Source organism: Phascolarctos cinereus, unplaced genomic scaffold, assembly GCF_003287225.1.
Source record: "Phascolarctos cinereus isolate Bilbo 61053 unplaced genomic scaffold, phaCin_HiC Scaffold_9;HRSCAF=440, whole genome shotgun sequence".
Classification (NCBI taxonomy): Eukaryota; Metazoa; Chordata; class Mammalia; order Diprotodontia; family Phascolarctidae; genus Phascolarctos; species Phascolarctos cinereus.
In genome coordinates this window covers 22,035,799-22,055,414 of record NW_027556402.1, presented here as the reverse complement: position 1 = coordinate 22,055,414, position 19,616 = coordinate 22,035,799, and the positions used below count along the sequence as shown (strand labels likewise).

At 43.8% G+C, this 19,616-nt stretch overlaps 1 protein-coding gene across 1 annotated transcript; it reads right to left on the bottom strand.

Annotated features, from left to right (window-relative positions):
- Positions 1-1,808: 1,808 nt before the first annotated feature.
- On the bottom strand, positions 1,809-13,164 carry CCNG2 (cyclin G2). Its single transcript, XM_020988378.2, has 8 exons — positions 13,080-13,164; positions 12,778-12,915; positions 11,876-12,013; positions 6,758-7,008; positions 6,468-6,546; positions 6,262-6,360; positions 4,259-4,464; positions 1,809-2,464 (listed from the first exon to the last, which is right to left on the bottom strand). Exons 2-8 carry the CDS (start codon positions 12,913-12,915, stop codon positions 2,341-2,343), a joined length of 1,035 nt encoding a protein of 344 aa, XP_020844037.1. The 5' UTR covers positions 13,080-13,164; the 3' UTR covers positions 1,809-2,340.
- Between the last annotated feature and the right edge of the window lie 6,452 nt (positions 13,165-19,616).

The window sequence follows — 19,616 nt, the reverse complement described above, 5'->3', positions numbered from 1 at the left end:
ATTAGCCTCCAGCCAGCCACCCGGCCTCCAGTTGGGTGACTTAATTCCCAAGTACTCCTGCTGAGCTGAAGCAATTATTAACGAACAACACAGGGGTGCTGATCAATGACTAACAGGCTCTCCGAAAAAAAAAATCTCTGCACATACAGTGCCCAAGTCTAGACAACCAACAAAACAATAAAACAAGCCTCGAGTTTCAGCAGCTGCTGATTTCAGAGGTGTAAACACACGCTGGAAATGTTAATCAGCTCTTTGAAAGCCAGTTAGAGCTGACTGCAGCATGGCCTGAGATGGGGTTCTAACCCAAAGGGCCAAAGTAGGCTGGTTGTAGGGAGTTAGGGCTCAGAAATCCAGTCCACCAAACTCATCTCTGAACACTGTTATCTCCTGCACTGCCTTCTCAGATCAAGGGAATTCATCTTTCTGGAGCCAATTATGGAGAAGTCCCTACTCTATCCACCTTCAGGGGATAAAAAGTGCATCTTTCAGGGAGGTGGGTGGTACTACCATTTCCACTTCAGAGTTGAGGAAACCGAAGCAAAGGTTAAGTGACTTGCCCAGGATCAACAGCTAGCGTCTAAGGCTAGATGTGAACTCAGATCTTCCTGTGACCAGCCCTCTGTGCGCTGTGGCACCCCCCCACCCCACGAGCATTCCAGGGATGGGGAACAGCCTATGCAAAGGCCTGGAGGTAGGAGACAAAACGTGTGGGGGCCAGCAAGAAGATCAGAGTAGAATAAAAACCGTGTAATAAAGTAAAGCGTGCCACTGGCCTGGAAATGGGATAGTCGACGCTAACTCCAGTCAGAGAATTTTAAATCAATAGACTTATCCTTCAGTTTCACAATAAGCTTTTTAAAATTGGGGGTGGGGAGAGGAAGGAATGGATCCTTGTTTAGTAATGAGTTTCATAAATGAGACAAATACAATTTGTTCTGCTTCGTTAACTTTTCCTTTATTCTGAATGGTAATCTTGTCAGATCACCTCTAACTACTTTGGAAAAACACCCATCAGATGCTGACTTAAGTAGAAAAGAAACAAAGCCAGTCTTCAATATACAGTTTCTATGATACAGAATACACAATAAATTATATCTACATGCAATGCTACAGTTACACAATGTAAAAAAATACAGTACTTTTTATGTACATTTTTTGAGGATTTACATTTTTATGTACATTTTGTAAACTTTTAAAAATACATTTCTTTGTACCAAGCCCCAAGCGTACAAAGTCTTATCAGTTCGCACATCACCATTCTTACATCTGCACCACAGCACAGACATTTACTTACACACACTACCACAGACATCTTTTTACTTCATATTTCAGCCCTGGCCATCCCTCCCCGCCCCCCCCCCGCCCCCCGGTCTAACACCGTTATTCTTGAAATGTGAATTACATTCTATCGACTTCCTGTACTCTCCAAGCGTACAATGTAATCATTCCAACGTGTGATTTTTGCAATGCAACCAAACCAGGTGTGTTGTCACATCTAAATTTATCAATTCCACATGTACCCAGTTCTACATAACCTTATCCAGCACTAAGAGCTTTTATACATATGCATGCAAAAACTAGTTTTAATTATGGATTTTTTAAACACTAACATATACTAAAGGGCTAAAACACCTAGACTTAAAAAGAATGCAAATACTTGCCAAGCTTAGCTTGTCAATTATTTCTGTAGCTAGTAGGTCAACTTCAACTAGGACACTAACTATTAAAATGCACAAGAGCAAGGCTACTACATCTTTAAGTTTTGCTGGGTCTGTATTGGATATTACATTCAATTTTTAAAAAGCATATCCTGACATGTTTGAATGTGTCCTCCGTCACGAAGACACATTTGTGAAACTGTTAAAAGGGCTATCCACTGTCCCTGCCAAGAGAGCATAGGCACACTCCCAAATATGTTTAAATGACAATACCTGAAGCTTTCTGTAAAGTTGTAAAAGACCCATCTATATTTAGACTGCATTTATCTAAAAATAACCAAACCCCTCTGAAAAGTAGTAATTCAAGGTTTTATTGTCCCTCCCCTAACCACCCACCCCCCTCCCCCCAGCTAAAAAAAGCATGACTATTCAGAGGAAAAAAAAAAGTGCCACGCTAAGTATTTTCACTACTTGTCTAAGAAGCATAAACCCATTTAATGGCTTAGAATTAAATATGAAAATAGGCCAGATCTGATCTGCGTAACAAATAGAAAGCAGGTGGATCCAGTCCATGCAACTCCTTCCTGAAAGATAAAGGGGGAGGGGAAGACCATCCCCCATTTATTGCTTAGAAACCTGTAGGTGGACTCCCTCCCAACTTATACTTCATACAACAAGATTTCTAAGATTGAAAGCACAGGGCCTGTGCCACCTTGAAATCAAAAAAGAAGGCGCATTCTCCATCGCTGGGAGGAGAGCTGCTCAGACTTTCTTCTCCACAACTCATATCTTCACAAGAGTCCTCACTGAAAAGGGTGGAAAAAAAAAAAGATCTTATTTACCATACACTTGAAAAGTTTTACATAATCACTTTCAATGTAATCTTGAAATCACAAGGTTAAAGAATGAGGCACCTTTCTTTTTTTAAACCTCCAAAGACATCCCAAAGTAAACTCTTCTGGAGTCCAATGAGAACCTGTCCGTGACTCTTTACTTTCAAAAGGAAGCGTGTGTGTGCCAGACTCACTCAGCGACATGCAAACTGCTGCTCCTGAGACAGTCACTACCAGACACTCTACCAAAATCCACAACATATTACAGATGGTGTGTCTCCTCTGACCCTCATAACCACCCTGAGAGGCTGTTCTGAGCTTCATTTTACTGATGAAAAACTGAGGCCAGAGAGGTTAAGTTGTTTGCATGGGATCCCAGAGCCAGGAAGTATCCGAGGCAGGCTTTAAGACTTGAGACTTACAGGTTTTTAAAGCCAGCGCCCTATTCACAACTCCAATCAAATAGTATATTATACTGTTGGCATCTTGATTATTAATCACAATCAAGGTAAAAAGGCAGTTTTCTGCTATAATGTAACTGTATCTTTTAAAATACTCCTAAGATATGAGATACGTCATCCTTGAAACAAAATTTTCAGTCTCATAAAACGTTTACAACTGGAAGGGACCTCCGAGATCACCGTAGATCAACACCCTCATTTTACACACAAACAGCAACCAATGACTCAAATATGCAAAATAAGTCACGGTCTGCAAAGGAAAACAAACTGGATTTATGACATCCCCCAAAGACTACTTTGGAGCTACAGTGTGCCCTGTTAGGTACTTAACACTAAATCACTTTAAAAAATCTTCATGGATATTTCAAATTGTTTATGTTTGCTATAAAATATTGAGGATAAAATCTCTAAAGTATCACTATGAAACCATTAAAGAAACATGGCCATTCTTTTTTCGGTTTTGCTGATTAAGAGAAACCCTACACAGTCTGGAGGTCTTAGCCACGCAGAGTCCCAAGGTTCTGAAGCATATGTGAATTTTTATGTCTTTCTATCCTGATGAGGGTCTTCACAGCTGTTTTAGTAATTAACCAGAATTCTTCATTTTAAAAAGCATAAACCCAAGTTATCGCATAGTTAAGCTAAAGCTAACCAGCATTTCCAAAACAGAATAAATTCTACTATCTATGTTTAACAGACAATCATCTGGTCTGGTATTTCTCCAAAAACACAACAATGTGATTCCATCAAAAGTTCTGGGGGGAGGGGCAGCTAGTGGTGAAGTGGATAGAGCTCTGGCCTTGTCAAGAAGACCTGAGTTCAAATTCAGCACTTGCTAGTTGTGTGACCCAGTGCAAGTCACTTAACCCCAAGTGCCTCACCAAAATGCAAAAACTAAAAAAAAAGTTCCAGGGGAAATATTAAGCTAGAGAAACCATGAGAAGAACAGGAAGTCATACAAGTGTGCATCTTCCACAAATGCCTGCTTTTCCCTCTAAATCTGCCTCAAAAAATTTTGTTTTAAATAAAATGCTTACAAGGGTGTGTGATGAAGGAACATGTTGGATAGAGAGAAGTAATAGAATTTTAATTTTCTTTCCTGTCAGCACTTTCAGGAAAAAAACATCTGCATGCCTGGATTACACACAGCCGTTCACCCTTCAGGGAGTCACCTCACCGTTGAGCTGTTTCCTCATCTGTCAAATGAAGCAATCGGCCTCGACGATGTCGAAGGCCTTTCACAGCTCCCATGTTCTGCTGTTGTCATGTTTAAAAGGCACCTTTCTTCCCAAGGCAGCTGGCTCACCTCTGAGTCTCCTCGAAGCAGCCCCCCTCGGGAATGGTGGGCAGCTCAGGAACACTGTAATAGCTGTTGTGAAGATTCTGGGCTGTGCGCCGGGAGACGATCCACACAAGCTTCTTGTGGTCCGGCTTGCAGCACTCTGGAGACGAATATTCTGCGAGGCATTTTGAAACTAGCTCCCTCCAGTAAGAGAAATCAGCATCATTAATCTGGAAACGCAAAAAATTTCAAAGACTGAGAAAGGACTACATATGGTCTTAAACAGTCCGAATCGGGCTCTGGCTATCAAAATGCCCAGGTGAGCGCTGGAGTGCCAAGACACCGCTCCCGAGAATGCTTCAACAGACGCTGCACGCCTGTCTGCGTGTTGTCTCTCTCTTTCCACCAGACTGTGAGCTCCCTGAGGGCAGGGACTGGTTTTTGCCTCAGTTTGCATCCCCAGCACTTAGCACTGCCTGGTACTTCATAAACATTGATCCAATTGATTTCTAGCTTCAACTATGTTAGGGAGCTTAAAATTTGGTATCATGTTTCTTAAATTCCTTTCAGGACTTGGGAGATTTCTCAGAAGCGAGTTAGAGTTACTGCCCCAAACCATAGGGAATACCATTTGCTTTTAGGGAAGAATGTTAATCCTTTGCAAGTTCCCTTGATAACATGAAGACGTTCAGTTATCACACAAAGAAGAGCTAGAAAAGAATTATAATAGCTAGTATTATATAGGGCTGGTAAGGTTTGCAGCAGCCAACATTCACACAGTGCGGGGCACCATGCTGAGGCCTCACAATCACCCCAGGAGATAGGGGCAATTATTATCCCCATTTTACAGATGAAGAAACTGAGGCAGATAGGTTAAGTGACATGTCTAGGGTCACACAGATGGAAATGTTTGACACAGGATTTGAACTTAGGGTGCCGGGCTTGGAGTCAAGAAGGCACACCTCAGACACTAATGACTACTAACTATGACCCTGAGCAAGTCACTTAACCTTCGCCTCACTTTGCTCCTCTGTAAAATGGGGATAATCACAGCACATCCACCTGCTAGGATTGTCATGAAGATCAATGAGGTCATAATCATACAGCACTCAGCACCGTTCCTGCAGGCATCAGTGCTACGTGACTGTCAGCTCCACATCACTGTTATGATTTCCAATTCCAGGCCTGCTGCCCCCTCCATTCCCATGTACGCTACTGTACACATTTTGCACAGGGCCCACAATAATCCGAAAAGCAATTCGGCCAACAACGTCCCTAAAAGACAACCCACGATTGCTGACTGCTCTTCCCCCCAGACCTCAGTCAGAATCTCCTCTACAACATTCAATTCATCTAGCCTCTTCCTCCAGGAAAGAAAGCCTGCTCCTTTCTCCTGAGGCAGACCATCTGTTTCGGGACATCTAACTTCTAAAATGTTTTCTCTTACGTGGAGCACAAACACAAAGCCTCGGCAGCTTCTGCCCACCGTTCCTCACTCCGCTTCTGCGCCAAGCACCACGGGCTTAATCCCTTCAAAATATGTGAATGACCAAATCCGCCTGGGTGACGCCCCCAACACGGGCCATCCTTGTGCACACAGCAAACAGCCCCTGACCTCCAGAAGCCTCTGTTCTAATAGGCAGGCAAACACATCCGTGAATATATGCAGCACTAATACACACGTCTGTGTGGATGAAGATAACACCTGCCCCCTCCCAAGTTTCTCCTCCATCTATCCCTAGTTTGTTCACCTGACGCTCATACCGTGCAGTCTCCAGGCCCCGAGCAAACCCTCTACTCCACTCCAGCCTCTCCACACCCCTCCCAACATGTGGGGCTACACAGAGGTGGGCTGGCCAGGTGGGGCAGAGAACTATGGCCTCCCCTGGTCCAGACACCATGTCACAAGAGATTCAAGAATATCCTAGTAAACCTAGGAGCTCTCCTTGCAAGCTCTCATCCCTATGTTTTAGTTTCCTATGTGTGACTCTTAAAAGAAAAACTCCCTAAACTATACAACAATTTACCTTGGAATGCTTTTGAACAAGAAGAAGAATTTCCAATAATTCAATAGATTTCAAAGTTTCCACTTCTAGATTGAGAAGGCACAAAGCTAATACAGACGGCTGTGGGGGAAAAAAAAAGCAGAATGGTGTGTGTGAATTTCCTCAGTATATCTGTCAAAGGCTATAATTACATGTTACTAAAAAATAAAAATAAAAAAAATACTTACTTTTGCTTTTGAAAAAGTTAGTCGGCAGTTGCAAGCTTTTAGCTGAGCCTCCAATTTATCAAGACTCAATACTTCTTTCCTATGAGACATATCAAAGGAAAGAAGTTTTACACTGATCTGCCCAGATTAACAACTTAAATGTTCTCAAGACATAATTTTAAAATTCAGAACTACTTAAGGGGAAACAACAGCATGGGACATAGAGAAGGAAGCGGTTTTATGAAGTGCCACGCTGGTGGATGACGGCACAGCTATGAGGTCGGAGAGGATGGACACTGACTTGCGCTCACCTTTCTGAAGTGTGACGAAGTACAATAGTGTGGTATAAGTGCAAAAAGTGTAAGGCAGTAGTAGCTTCTAGTTCATAGTGCAACTTTTCAGAAATGATTTTTTCCATCCGTTTTATGTCAGAAGCAGTACACTTGCACTGACTAATTCGGATGACATCATGGGTTGGTGGAATATTGCATTCCTCTTCAATTATTCTAGCAGCCAGAAGAAAACAACAGACTCCAATGCAAGACAAATGCTTGGGCTTCACCTGAAGAACAAAGAAGTTGTTAGAAGCTCACAAAGGTAAAAGAACTTTTAAAAAGGAGTAACAGGACATCACATTTTAGAAGCTTACAAAGCAATTTACCCACGTGACTATATTTGAGGATCACCATTTAAGGAGGCAGGTGGATGGTCCAGAGGATGAACCTGTGAGTCAAAGGTCAAGTGCTGCTTCTTAAAGCCTCTGAAAGCTGGGGAGAGCCAGGACGCAAACCTTCCTGATCCCAAGGCCAGCACACACAAGAGAGCACCTCGTGACCCCATCACTTCAGAGAGGTGGGCTTCAGCTCGAAGCACAGAAACACTCTTCATCAAAGAGACCCCAAACACTTTCTGGGAAAACCGAGCCCCTTCTCATTCAAGATCTTCAAGGAAAGCTCAGAAGACTACTTGTCAACTCCAATTCTGTACTTATAATAATATTTATACACTGCCACCCCCTCAAAAAACTCTTATACCAGGGCAGCCAGGTGGCTCAGTGGATAGAGCACCAGCCCTGAAGTCAGGAGGACCTGAGTTCAAATCGACTCAGACCAAACACTGGACACTTACTAGCTGTATGACCCTGGGCAAGTCACTTAACCCCAATTGTCTAAAACAAAACAAAACAAAAACCTCTTATGCCAATAGGTATCAAAACAAAGGAAACCCATAAAAGGGTCCAGATCCAAAAGAAAGAAGCTTGTTGCAATGTTTCTATTGCTCATACTTTTTTTTTAAAAAAGAATACTTCTAAATCCCTCCCAGACAACGGACATCTTTAGCAACAGTAAGAAATTTTTACAAAGCAGCTGTCCCACTTTTTAAAAGTTTTCTGAACAATGGTCAGTAATGATCAAATTGAAAAAATCTGCTTGGATAACATATTTGTGACACTAAGAATTTACTGTTCTTCCAGACATAAGTTTCTTCAGTAGTGCTCAGAATGATTGATATCAATGACAAACAATGTCCCAATACAGCACGTATTTCGACACTGAAACCACAATTGCTGTAGAGCTCACAGTACTAGTTCCTCATTTTTATCTGCTTAGCTAGCTGTCTTCAGAGGTGCGTATGCTGGGGATGGGAAGGGCAGCCATAACCCCAGGCTGTGTCCATACCCCAAAAGAAATACAACTGAAGAAGGAGGAGAGAACCAAACACTTGTAAAAAATGAAAAGGCTTGGGAGACCTTTTCTTCTCAGCCCTTGGCAGCCATGGAAATATTGCTCATTATGTTTTTAAACAAATTGAAGACAACTTGCAGGCTCCTCACTTTCTATGTGAAGTCAGAGCCATCCAAAGTTCTTTAATAGGTGGCCAAAGTCCTAGTTTCAGTTTTCCAGTCACTCCAACGGATCTGTGATTCCATCATTCCTGTCTGCTCGGCCTGTATAACTCTTGGCCATATTCTCCCAAAAGTCTGCCAGAGTTTACCCAGCATCCCACGCTGGAGGCCTCCTCCACGTCCCCTGACATCTCAAGGCCAGAGGAGTACTCTGGCTGTCCCCCTGGAGGGCCCTGCTTTTTCCAAGGGACCAGCCCATCTTCTGTCTTGTTACACAATTCCCTAATAAGAGCCTTTACTCTTGTTCTTCTCTGGAGTCCCTCCCTGGTTATGTGTTAGAGTCCAGTCAAACCCACCAGGAGCCTCTCTGCTGCTCTATCTGGGCTAATTCAGCATCAGTGGTGCACCATGTCACCGCCATATTGCAGCACCAACAGCATGTTAGTAATGACAACATGGGCCTCTGATTTCATAGGAAGCCTGAGGTCAGTAAAAGGGCTTTGCAATTTCCAGAAAGCAATCCAGCCGGCTTGCTCTCTTCCTTTTCAACTTAGAGGCCCCATTTGTCACCCATTTATTCTGGTTGCCCCAGATACCCATGGAGTCGGAGGATAAGCACTCTCTTCTAAAATAAATATCTCCTATCTAAATGCACGTTGAAATCTAGGAAATAAAAACTCTTCATCCAGTTGGTCTTTCTTGTGTGGATGGACAAGCCAAAGGCCTTTAAGTAATTAATTATAGGTCTCTGGCTTGATGTAATCAGTATGATGTCATCCAAACAGGAATACCCAGAGATCCCCACCACTATGGGCATATCCTAACATGACCACGACTTTTTGCTCAATCTCCTCCATCACAGTGGTGAAGATCTCTGACAAGTATATATCTTGTTGTTTCATGCCACTTCCTGGGGGTTTCATCAGCAATTCACTGACAGGGTTATTTTTGTCATAGATCTTCTATGGAATCCTCAATGACCTTAACACATAGCTGGGAGGCATGCTGTAAAAGAGCCTGTAGGGAAGTATTTTCCTCTACTGAATTTTTTTAGTCAATGAAATATAAGCACAATAGGATCTTATAGTTTTATATTTACATTCTTCAATGGTAAAAATGTGGTCCATTATTGATAATTGCTCACACACTTGTTCCCTACTAATGAATGCCCTTGATCAAAAATGCCCCCAATTCCTAAGAAGATTACTCAAAGACGTTGTATAGACGGGACATTAGGCAAACAGACTGGTAGTTACAGATGTTCAATTGGTTATCTTTTTTACAGTATTAATAAGGCCTGAATTCCCGCCCCCTACACACAGGCCTTGGTTTATTTCCCCAAGATAATTTATCACTCCTTAAATGCTTTCAAAAGTACATTGCCTTGAGCACCACTCACCTCTCTCTTCCCCTCTCAATGCTATTTTATAAGACCACAGATTTAAAGCTGGAAGGGACCTTATACACCTTCTAATCCAGCACCCTTATTTTACCAATAGGGAAAAAACACAACCACACTGAGGCCCAGAGGGGTTAAGTATATGACTTGCCAAAGGCATACAGTAAGTGGCAGTCAGGATTTGAACACGGCGCTCTACAAATCTAGCACTCTTTCCCCTGACTGTTCTGAAAGTCACCTCAGGGACTTTGAGGTAGGGTACAAGTGTGGCTGTGCCACTTAACCTTGACCTGAAAAAGTCTGTCGAGACGATTTTTACAAATATTTTCCATTTGTCCTCTGTTTGTGGTCCTATCATTTCATCCCTGAATGCCTTTGAGATAACTTTGCTTAGCCAGGTAGCTTCACTAGCCATACTGCACTCCTGACCGACCGCCTGTCACCCTTCACAGTGTCAGTGTGTTTTCAGCAGCCCTCATTGCAACATCAATCAATCAGTAAATATTTATTAGTGCCTTCTTTCTTCTCCTTAGAGCAACACTGATATAATTCAGCTCCTCCAGCAATATGCCCCGCCTGTTCGTCACTGGGTAGGTACCTCACACTGGTGGTCGAAGAACTGTTCAATTCTTAGCACCTCTGCCCCATCACTCCGGAAGCAGGATGTGGCCTACTTTTTTGGAAACTCAAACGCCATTCGAGTTTTGTCCAACTTGAAGTACAACGTTATTGTCCTACACAGAACAGACTCCAGGGTAAATTTAGGAATTACTTCAGTCACCACCTTAGTTCAAACCCGTCACCTCCTGCCTAGATTACTTCAACAGCTTCCTAATTGGCCTCTCTGTCTCCGGTCTCTTCCCACTTCAGGCCAGCCTACACAGCACCAAGCAACTTTCTGAAAGCAAAGACCTGACCATATCACTCCCCAACTCAAACCATAGTAGCTTCCTATGGCCTCCAAGACAAAATATTAACTCTAGTTTAGCCTTCTGCGGCCTGGTCCCAATTTACCTTTCCAGCCTCATTGACATTATTCTCGTACCGCTCTGTAATCCAGTCAAACTGACCTTCTCTATATCCTCACACACAACACTTAAGTCCATTTCTATGTCTTGGCACTGCCACCCCTAAGCCCCCCATGCCTGGCACGCCCATCTTCCTCATCCATATCACACAGAATCCTTCTCTCTTGGTAAGTCATAGATTGAGCAGAACTGCTCTTCTCAACTACACCCTTGTATAAAACTAGCCTATTTACCTATATATGTACCTGTCTCTCTGATTAGAATGAAAGGTCTTTGAGGGTCAGAAATGTTTTGTTAATTGTATTTTCATCCCTAGAACCACCAGGTACAGGGTAGGCACTTTAAAAATGCCTGATTGACTTGGCTGTAAATTTTTTATATAAGAAGACCTTACTTGGATATTTTTATGTATATGGGGAAGGGAGGGGGAGGTTCACGAAACCAACCAACACTGAATTTCTATGGAATTATCAAATACCTCTTGAACATTTCATTTTGGGTTTAACGATTATAAGCCCTAAGTACTACAAAAAAAAAAACCACAATCTAAGTTTAGGCGTTAAATTTATGAACTTTTAAAAATTCTGCCCACATACATTTTTGTGATTTGACATTTTTACAGTTTGCTCATTTCATTGCTGCTATAATCAGAAGAAGAAGGAAAGAGAGCACTACACCAGCCTTGCAAACAAATGAAAAGAATCTTCACTAGCTCCAAACACTTCATTTATTTATTTTTGGGTGAAGCAATTGGGTTTAAGTGGCTTGCCCAAGGTCACACAGCTAGTAAGTATCAAGTATCCGAGGCTGGATTTGAACTGAGGTCCTCCTGATTCCAAGGCTGGTGGCTCTATCTACTGTGCCACCTAGCTGCCCCGAGCTCCAAACATTTAAAAAAAATAACCTATGTAGTCTTTCCTTCTTTCTTTCTCATCTCCTACTAGAGTTATACTGGCTAGAAAATCCATAAAATATGTTTGTTGTTTTTACTCCTAACCTCACCCAAGTTGTTAAATTACCCTGAACAAATGACTATCTGTGACACTGCCAAACTTAAAACAGCTCACTGTTTGAATCCGTTTGTGCTGGTCTTAAACACTACAAAATCCTATTAAACACAAACACACAGATACGCTTCTGCTCAAGTAGTTGGTACCTTCATAAGAGCCAAGAACCGATCCAAAATGTTGACAGCCAGGACGAACGTCTCAGTTCGTGATCCAAAAAAGTTGGCTAAACTCCTGAGATCTTCCACCTTCACATTTCTCAATCTCGGACACAAAGTGTTGTCATTCTGCGACAAAAAATGAAAGCCAATTAAAAAACCTTTCTTACCCCCCCCCCCAGTTAACAGAAAGTTAAAGCTCAAGTGTTTAAAAACAGAAAGAGGACGAGCTTGTCTTCCGTTGAAAAGAACTCGGGAAAACACTTCTTTAAGCAAGATAACAAAACCTCCAGTTATCTTAAAAGGGAACGTAGATAAATCAAAACCACATTTCTCCAATCCCCTGACATGTACAGATTAATAAAAAAAAAATTCGAGAAATTACATGTTACCGGCCAGTGGCACAAAGCTTTTTTTTTTTAACAAAGCATTACATCAAATTAGTAAGTTAATACACAGAATACTGCAGGATTGGGGGATCTCCAACTCTAAGGGAAGGCCTTGGAGACCGAAGGCCCCCCCCTTATTTTATGCACTCCCGTCCCTTGAGCCCCCCACTTGGCCAGAAGCCTTCCCTTTATCTTGCTCTACCCCGTCCCTACGTGACTTGGACACGACGGCTTGCAAGCACAGGGCGGGTCTCTGCACCTGCACCACTTTGCACACAGTAGGCACTTTATACACGCCTGTCGCCAGTCCAGCAGGAGTAACCGGCCCAGGAACGCCATTCCCCCGACCCGGCCAAGCTTCTCTTTCTAATGCACAGGTTTCTATGGTAATGAGCAGCTCGCGCCCAGCCCGGGGCATCTCGCCGTCCAATTCCCAGGAGGCGGCCGGGAAGGGGCGTCCGAGGACCCGGACGGAGGTGGGACGGCCTCCCCTCCCCCGCTCACCTCCGAGGCCGCCTCGATCAGGCTCAGCCCCTTCTCCCGGGGCTGAAATCTCTGCTCCCGCTCCAGGTAGAGGTTCAGCAGCCGGAAGAGCTGGACCCCCTCCCGGCCGGCCAGCTCCTCGGCTCCCAGGTCCTTCATCTGCGACCCAAAGAGAAGGATTAGTGAGGCGGGGGCGAGTGGGCGGAGGGCCCTGCTGCACGCAGGCCTACTGTGTGCCAGAGACCCGGGGGGGGGGGACAAAGGAAAGCCAAAGGCAGGGCCGGCCCCGGGAACAAAGAAAGCCCCGGCAGCTGCCCACTCACCGCGCCGGGGATCCCGCTCCCGTCCCCGTGGCGCCCCGGCCAGGAGAGCCCGGGGAAGGGGACGGGCCTCCGCGCCCAGCCGCTCCGCCTGCGGGAACCCCGCGGGTCAGCGACCCCCCGGGGCCCTCATCCACCCGCGGCCCCGCGCTCCCGCCGCCGCCGCCGGCTTCTCCGCGCCGGCCTCACAGCGCCCGCCTCATCGCGGCAGTCCGGCCTGCCCCGTCTCGACGCCCCCCCGCCGGCCCGCCGCCCTTTTCGGCCTCCGCCGCCGCCGCGGAAGGAAGATCGAGCTCGCCCCTTGTTTTTGTTTGGAGCTTCCAACGCCCCCGAGGGGGAGGGGCACGTGACCCGCGTAGGGATCCGGGCGAGCCGAAAAGAAGAAAAGAGTCCCTCTCTAAAATCGCTCCCCCTCCCTGGAGAACCGGATCCACAGAGCCCGCCCCCTGGAGAGAATTCTTCTTAGAAGGGCCAGGCTCCGTCTCGGACCGTCGGGGCACTGGAACCTGTCACGATTGGGGCCCTGAGGTCCGCCCGGGGCGGGGAGGGGAGATGGGGTTTGCGGAAGGAGATGAGCCTCCTGACGAATCACGACCTTTAAAGCGCCCAGATTTGTTTTGTTTTCACTGTTTTTGAAAAGTCCGCCCAAAGTGGCCGGCTCTCCGATTGGTTAAAGCTCGGCAAACGGCTCGCTGATTGCTCGGTGCAACCCTGATTCTGGATTGGTGGGGACGAGACGCGTTTGAGTTCTCGGATTGGCTCTCTCCGTACCCAAGGTCTCCATCTGCCTTCAGGCCTTAGCAACTCTATTGTTTTGAGTGCGCATGCTCAGATGCATACATTTACATCGCCCCATTACCTAGTTTCCCCCACCCCCACCTGTCCTGGGAGAATTCCGTCCTGGTTTCCTTCTCCTCGAGAGCCCGGCTAAGCAGATTGCAAAACCTGGTGGCCCGTAGGTATTTCCCAGATTGTATCTGCACGTAGAGCACCGGGATTCGAGCTAGATTTTAAAGTTCTCAGGGCAGGGACCCCTCTTACCTGTTTTGCTGGATGCAGGGCTATGGAAGCACCTAGAACTGTTGCTACGATGCTAGGGCCTCCCCTGGATGACGCCTAGAAGCCTGTGGCCATGGGTCACCCTGGAATTACCGCGTATTCCTTAGTATAATTAGGGTTACTTTGACTAGGCAACACCTCTCTCCCACAACACAAAGGAGATGGCCGAGGGGCCTAGGGCAAAAAAAGACTTTCGCACGGGTTGCATTAAGAGCTGTGTGGCTGGAGATACCGCAGATTGTATGACCGCCTCCCCACAAAAAAAAAAATCCCAAAAAACATTTTCTTGCGTTCTGATCCATGCACACGTACGTATACATATACACATATTTTGCTAAATATGTGAATGTGTGTATTTATGCATATATGCATATATTCTGGTGGACTTTTATATTTTGCTAAATATGGCAGTGTGTGCATATATGCATACATATATTCTGGGGGATTTTTATATTTTGCTAAATAAGTGAGTGTGTGCATATGTGCGTACATATATTCTGGTGGACTTTTATATTTTGCTAAATATGTGAGTGTACACACACACACACACATATAGATATCTATTTTGGAGGACTTATATTTTTCTAAATATATGAGTGTGTGTATATATGCATACATATATACATATATTCTGGTGGACTTTTATATTTTGTTAAATATGTATACATCTATATACACGCACACATATATAAATACAAATTCTGGTGGACTTTTATATTTTGTTAAATATGTGTCTGTCTACACACACACACATATATATATATAGATATATATTTTGGTAGACTTTTATATTTTGCTAGATACATGAATGCGTTGTGCATATATATACACACACACATACACAAACATATATATGCCTCAGGCAGCAAGCAGCTTTTCCTACTCCCTCGAGCAGCTAAAGAATTTTAGAAATAGGTCTCTGTGCACCCTTCAGCTCTTGAGCAGACACACAGGCTGGCGGAGTGAACAAAGCCTCCTGGGGGGAGGGGAGAGCCAAGCTAATAGCTAATGCTGGCTGTCCTTGTCTTCCATCATCTCCCTGCTACTTTGAGCTGGGTTTTGATTGTACAAAAAGAAAGCACATTTCCCACGAGCAATTTAATTTATAGGCAACGTAATTGTATATAATTTTTGTTTCATCCTTTTGAATACTAAAACAATTATACTTTACATCATTTCTCGCTGAAACTCTGTTCTGACAAATACAATCTAGACATTGGGACAACCTGGAAAAAAAAAAGAAAGAAAGAACCGACCGGATTCCATCTGTATGGATGTCAACTCAGGGTTTACTTAAGGGGTTCTTAAGTTTTTTGGGTGTCCAGTCTGATGAAGCCTATGGAAATCTTCTCAGTGTGAGGTATGAAATTAAAATTATGCTAATTATATATTTTAAACCATCATTGAGGAATATACTAAACTTCAGTTAGAGATTAGTAAAAATAACAAATGATTTCAGGAGTCTGAAATCTATCCACTGATCTCTGGTTAAGAACCCCAGGTTTATGGAATAGAGACAATGAGAGTGGGTGGAACACTCCTGAAAACAAGGAAGCTGGATAAGGAAAATGTGGATCGCTGATAAGGAATGGACTATGGAGATGGGGAAAGCCTCTTCCTTGATGGGGAAAGATGTTTTGAGAGTGATCTAAACAAAGGAAAAGGGGGGGGGAAAACCAAGTAGAATATAGGAGAGTAATATTGAGAGGAAATGTAAAGGTTACAGTGTACCATAAATAAGAAAAAAGAGAAATAAAACATCTAAAAGGAAGAGACAGATATAGACACACACACACATGTTTGTCAAACCACCATTTCCTATCCCTTCACTTATACCACTCCCTCATTCTTTTTGAAGTTGAGTTTATCAGAACTTTCAGTGCTTTGAGCCTTTTTTCCTAAATCCATTTGCTACCCTGGCCATCCTAGACCTCACCAGCCGTTGCAAAGACATTCTCAGTATTAATAGCATCCCTAGAATTACTTGCCCCCTTGCCTTTCCACTGTATCTCCTGAAGAAAGACACGAAACGGTTCGTTGATTCCACTATAGATTCATAAAACGTAAATGAAATGGGTGCCTTCTCACAATCCCTTCATGCTTCTCTGATTCCCTATTTCAATCTCCCCCTTTTCCACTCTTCTCAAGATCCCAATCTTATACTTGTGCCTTCTCATTCTCCACCTTGCCTCTTCCATTTTAAGATTGAGGCTGGCCAAAGCGAGATGAATATCTTGTCTGTTCGGCAAAGGCAAAGTCTCCAAGTCTGAACTTATTACCAGTTTCCCCAAAATCTCCCCCAAAATTCCCTCCTGACTTTTGTATTTCTGTTAATTGCCGGTTACTCAGTTTCATAACCTTGAAGTCATTTTGGACACCTTCTGTCTCCGTTCTCCCTCTATCTTCCCCACTGAATCACTTGGTAAACCCTACTTTTTCTGCCTCAGAAAATGTCTCCCTTCCTTTTTTATTCTCATTGCCACTCCTCACCCCTTCTAGGTCTCTTTCTCTCTTTTTAAAAAAGTTATTTTGCTGCTTTTTGTAAGCCTTGAAATATTTCCTTATATACTCCAGCATTGAATTGGTTCATGTAACACAGAAAAACTGATTAGACAAAAACCAGCCCACACATTGACTCCCTCCGATGGCATATGCAACATCCCCCATAAGTGATCTCTCTCCCTTCGCAATGAGAAAAGGCAAGTCCATTTCGTGATTGGATCTCCAGGACCAGAATTGGTCATTACAATTCATCAAAGTTCAGCTGCCTCTGTTTACTATAGTTACTGTATATGTAGCAGAGGTTGAATTGACCAATACGGGCCATCCCAGGGAATATATGTCCATAGTTCCCGTGGAAACTTCCCACCAGAGACTTAATGACTCAACATTAGGGCTTCTTGGAGATAAAGAACTCCCTAGCTGCTTCTGGTCATGTGATGGCCCAGCACTGAAAGGACTTTGCCATTTGGTGGAGGTAGAGACGGGGCTTATGATTTCAGTAGCATTAGGAATGGCACCTCCCAGGTGCCCATACCTACTCTGCAACTTATACACATAGAGAGTTGCCAATGACTTGCCTAGGGTCTCACATCCAGCATGTGCCAAAATGGGACTTGAACCTAGTTTTTCTTGACTCCAAGTCAGTTCTCTACCCATTATGTGTCACTGACTCTCTGTTGCTTTGGTATGACAAAGAAAAACCTGAGTGATCAATGGTTCTTACTTGTGATGGCATCAAGCAGGAAGCTCTGTCCTATCTTAAAAAGAGAGACAATTTCCGGTTGGTCTTTGTTTCAACTTTCCAGGTGGCATCATGTAACTAGACTTCTAGTGAGGATTAGGAAAGGGCAGGCCTGTCTCTACCCAGTTTCATGGCAACCTTGCCCATGGCAGCTGGTGACAGGTATCTCCACTTGATGAGGTTTGTACCTGGGGCCCCCATGTCTTTTCCACTTCTGTGTTGTTTGTTTCTTTCCAATATTAGGTACTTATCTTGAGGTGGATATATCCAGGCTGGGAAAGACTTTGTAAATTTAAGAGATATGGAGATCCCAGGTCCAATGAGTGGTGCTAGCTGGTGCCAAAGGAATCTTCTGCACCAACAAAAGGAATGGCATTTTGTTCTGATGAGCTTTAGTTATCAATAACCTCCCAGCATATTGTAGCAGTGATTAGAAGTTAATTTACCAAATACTTTTTTAAGGTTGTTTTTATCAAATGTGTGTTTATAAACGTTCAGTGTTTAGCATTGCTTTTGTGTGTAGGAAATAAATACCTATCCCATACCTGATTCATATTGTACAATAAGTAGCTTTTTAATTCCCTCTCTTTGAGATAACCAGGAAGTGAGTTTAAATCTGAGCCTTAAATAATTTACCCCTGGAACACTAGGATGGGGATTTAATGAACTAAGGTGTGTGAGAAAAGAAGGCCTAGTCACACGTTCATTAGAGGCCAGATTTCCCCAAGACTGACCATGGTCCCGACCACACACATGGGTTCAGAGCAGAGTGACCCCTTCGTGGATAAAGGAGTGCGTACAGTATCCCACCCCAGCCACAGTTCCTCAAGGTTGGGTGTATATTGTTCTCCTAAATCACAGGATCGGAGGTTGAGAGTTGGAGTGATCTTAAAGGCTTCGTTCTGCTTTCTTAACTGCATCAGTTCATATAATTCTTCCCTTTTTTCTCTGACTTTGGCTCTTACCTAAATTATTGTTAAGAAATTCATAATCAACCTCCCAGATTCTAGTGTCTTTCCTTTCTAGTCCTTCCTACTGCCATATCAGTCTTCCTAACTTACATGTACCTTCTGTTAAAAAACAAACAAACAAACAACTGTTTCCCCATTTTCTCTCCCTGTGTTCCATTCTCTTACATTCAGTTTCCCCTACAACCTTTCCATGACCAATATACTTTTCTTGCCAGGTCTCAACCTACTCCATTTCACATACCTGAACACGGCCTTTGCTCAAGCCTTTGTACCTGGAATGTCTTCTCATATCTCTGCCTGTTGAAATCCTATCCAATCGGTTTAATTCAAAAAGTATTTATTAAACATGTGTGATGTGCTGAGCCCTGGGGATAGAAAAAGAGGCAAAAACAGGTCCTGCTCTCCAGCTCACAATCAAAAGAGATAATGTTTGCATAGCACTTAGCTCAGCGCCTGGCACATCCTATATGCTTAATAAATGCTCGTTCCCTCTCCTGTACCCTTTCCTGACCCCCATTTAGTCTTCAAGGCCACTTCTCCTTCCTGAAACCTTTCTTTATTCTCCTAACTAAAAGTGACTGTTTCCTCCTTTAAATTCTTATGGCCCTCTTTACCTCTTGTATTCAAATTTATATTATATTTGTAAGGAAACCATATGAGTCCACTATTCGCTTTGGAACTTCATCTACAGAAAACTGCATGAATGAGGAGCCTCTGAACACAGGAAGTATTAAAAAGCTCTGAGGAAAGTCTTGTGAATAACAGGAAATGGGATGAGGGAGAATGACAGGGATTAGGTAGGAAGCCATGCCCTAGACTCCCTCGTTGGCAGAGTAGTGCCCTGGTTTATAGTGCTCAGGGCCACAAAAGGACGAGGAGAGAAGGGGCAATGCCCGTGGCGAAGGCAGGCAGAAAGAGAGGGTGTCTGTCTATAAGCTGGAGGGCTGAGTGGTGGAGGGAGGAGATGTGAAGAAGCTGAGCACCCCAAGGAGAAATTGAGTACCAGACAAAATGTCCGGCCGGGTTCTGCTTCTGCTAGACTGGGGGCCCAGAAAGGATTAATTGAGGAGCAGGCTAAAACTCCCAGGAAACATGAGTGTCAAGAATGTTGCAATTTAATTCAGTGACTTTGATTTCTCTCTCGAGCTTGTTTTGATTGATTTGATTGAATGTCCTATTTGCCGTGATTTCGTGTGATTCATTGTGGTAAGATCTGGCAGGAATTCGTCCAAGATGGGGACTTGGGGCAGAGAATTTGAAGAGATG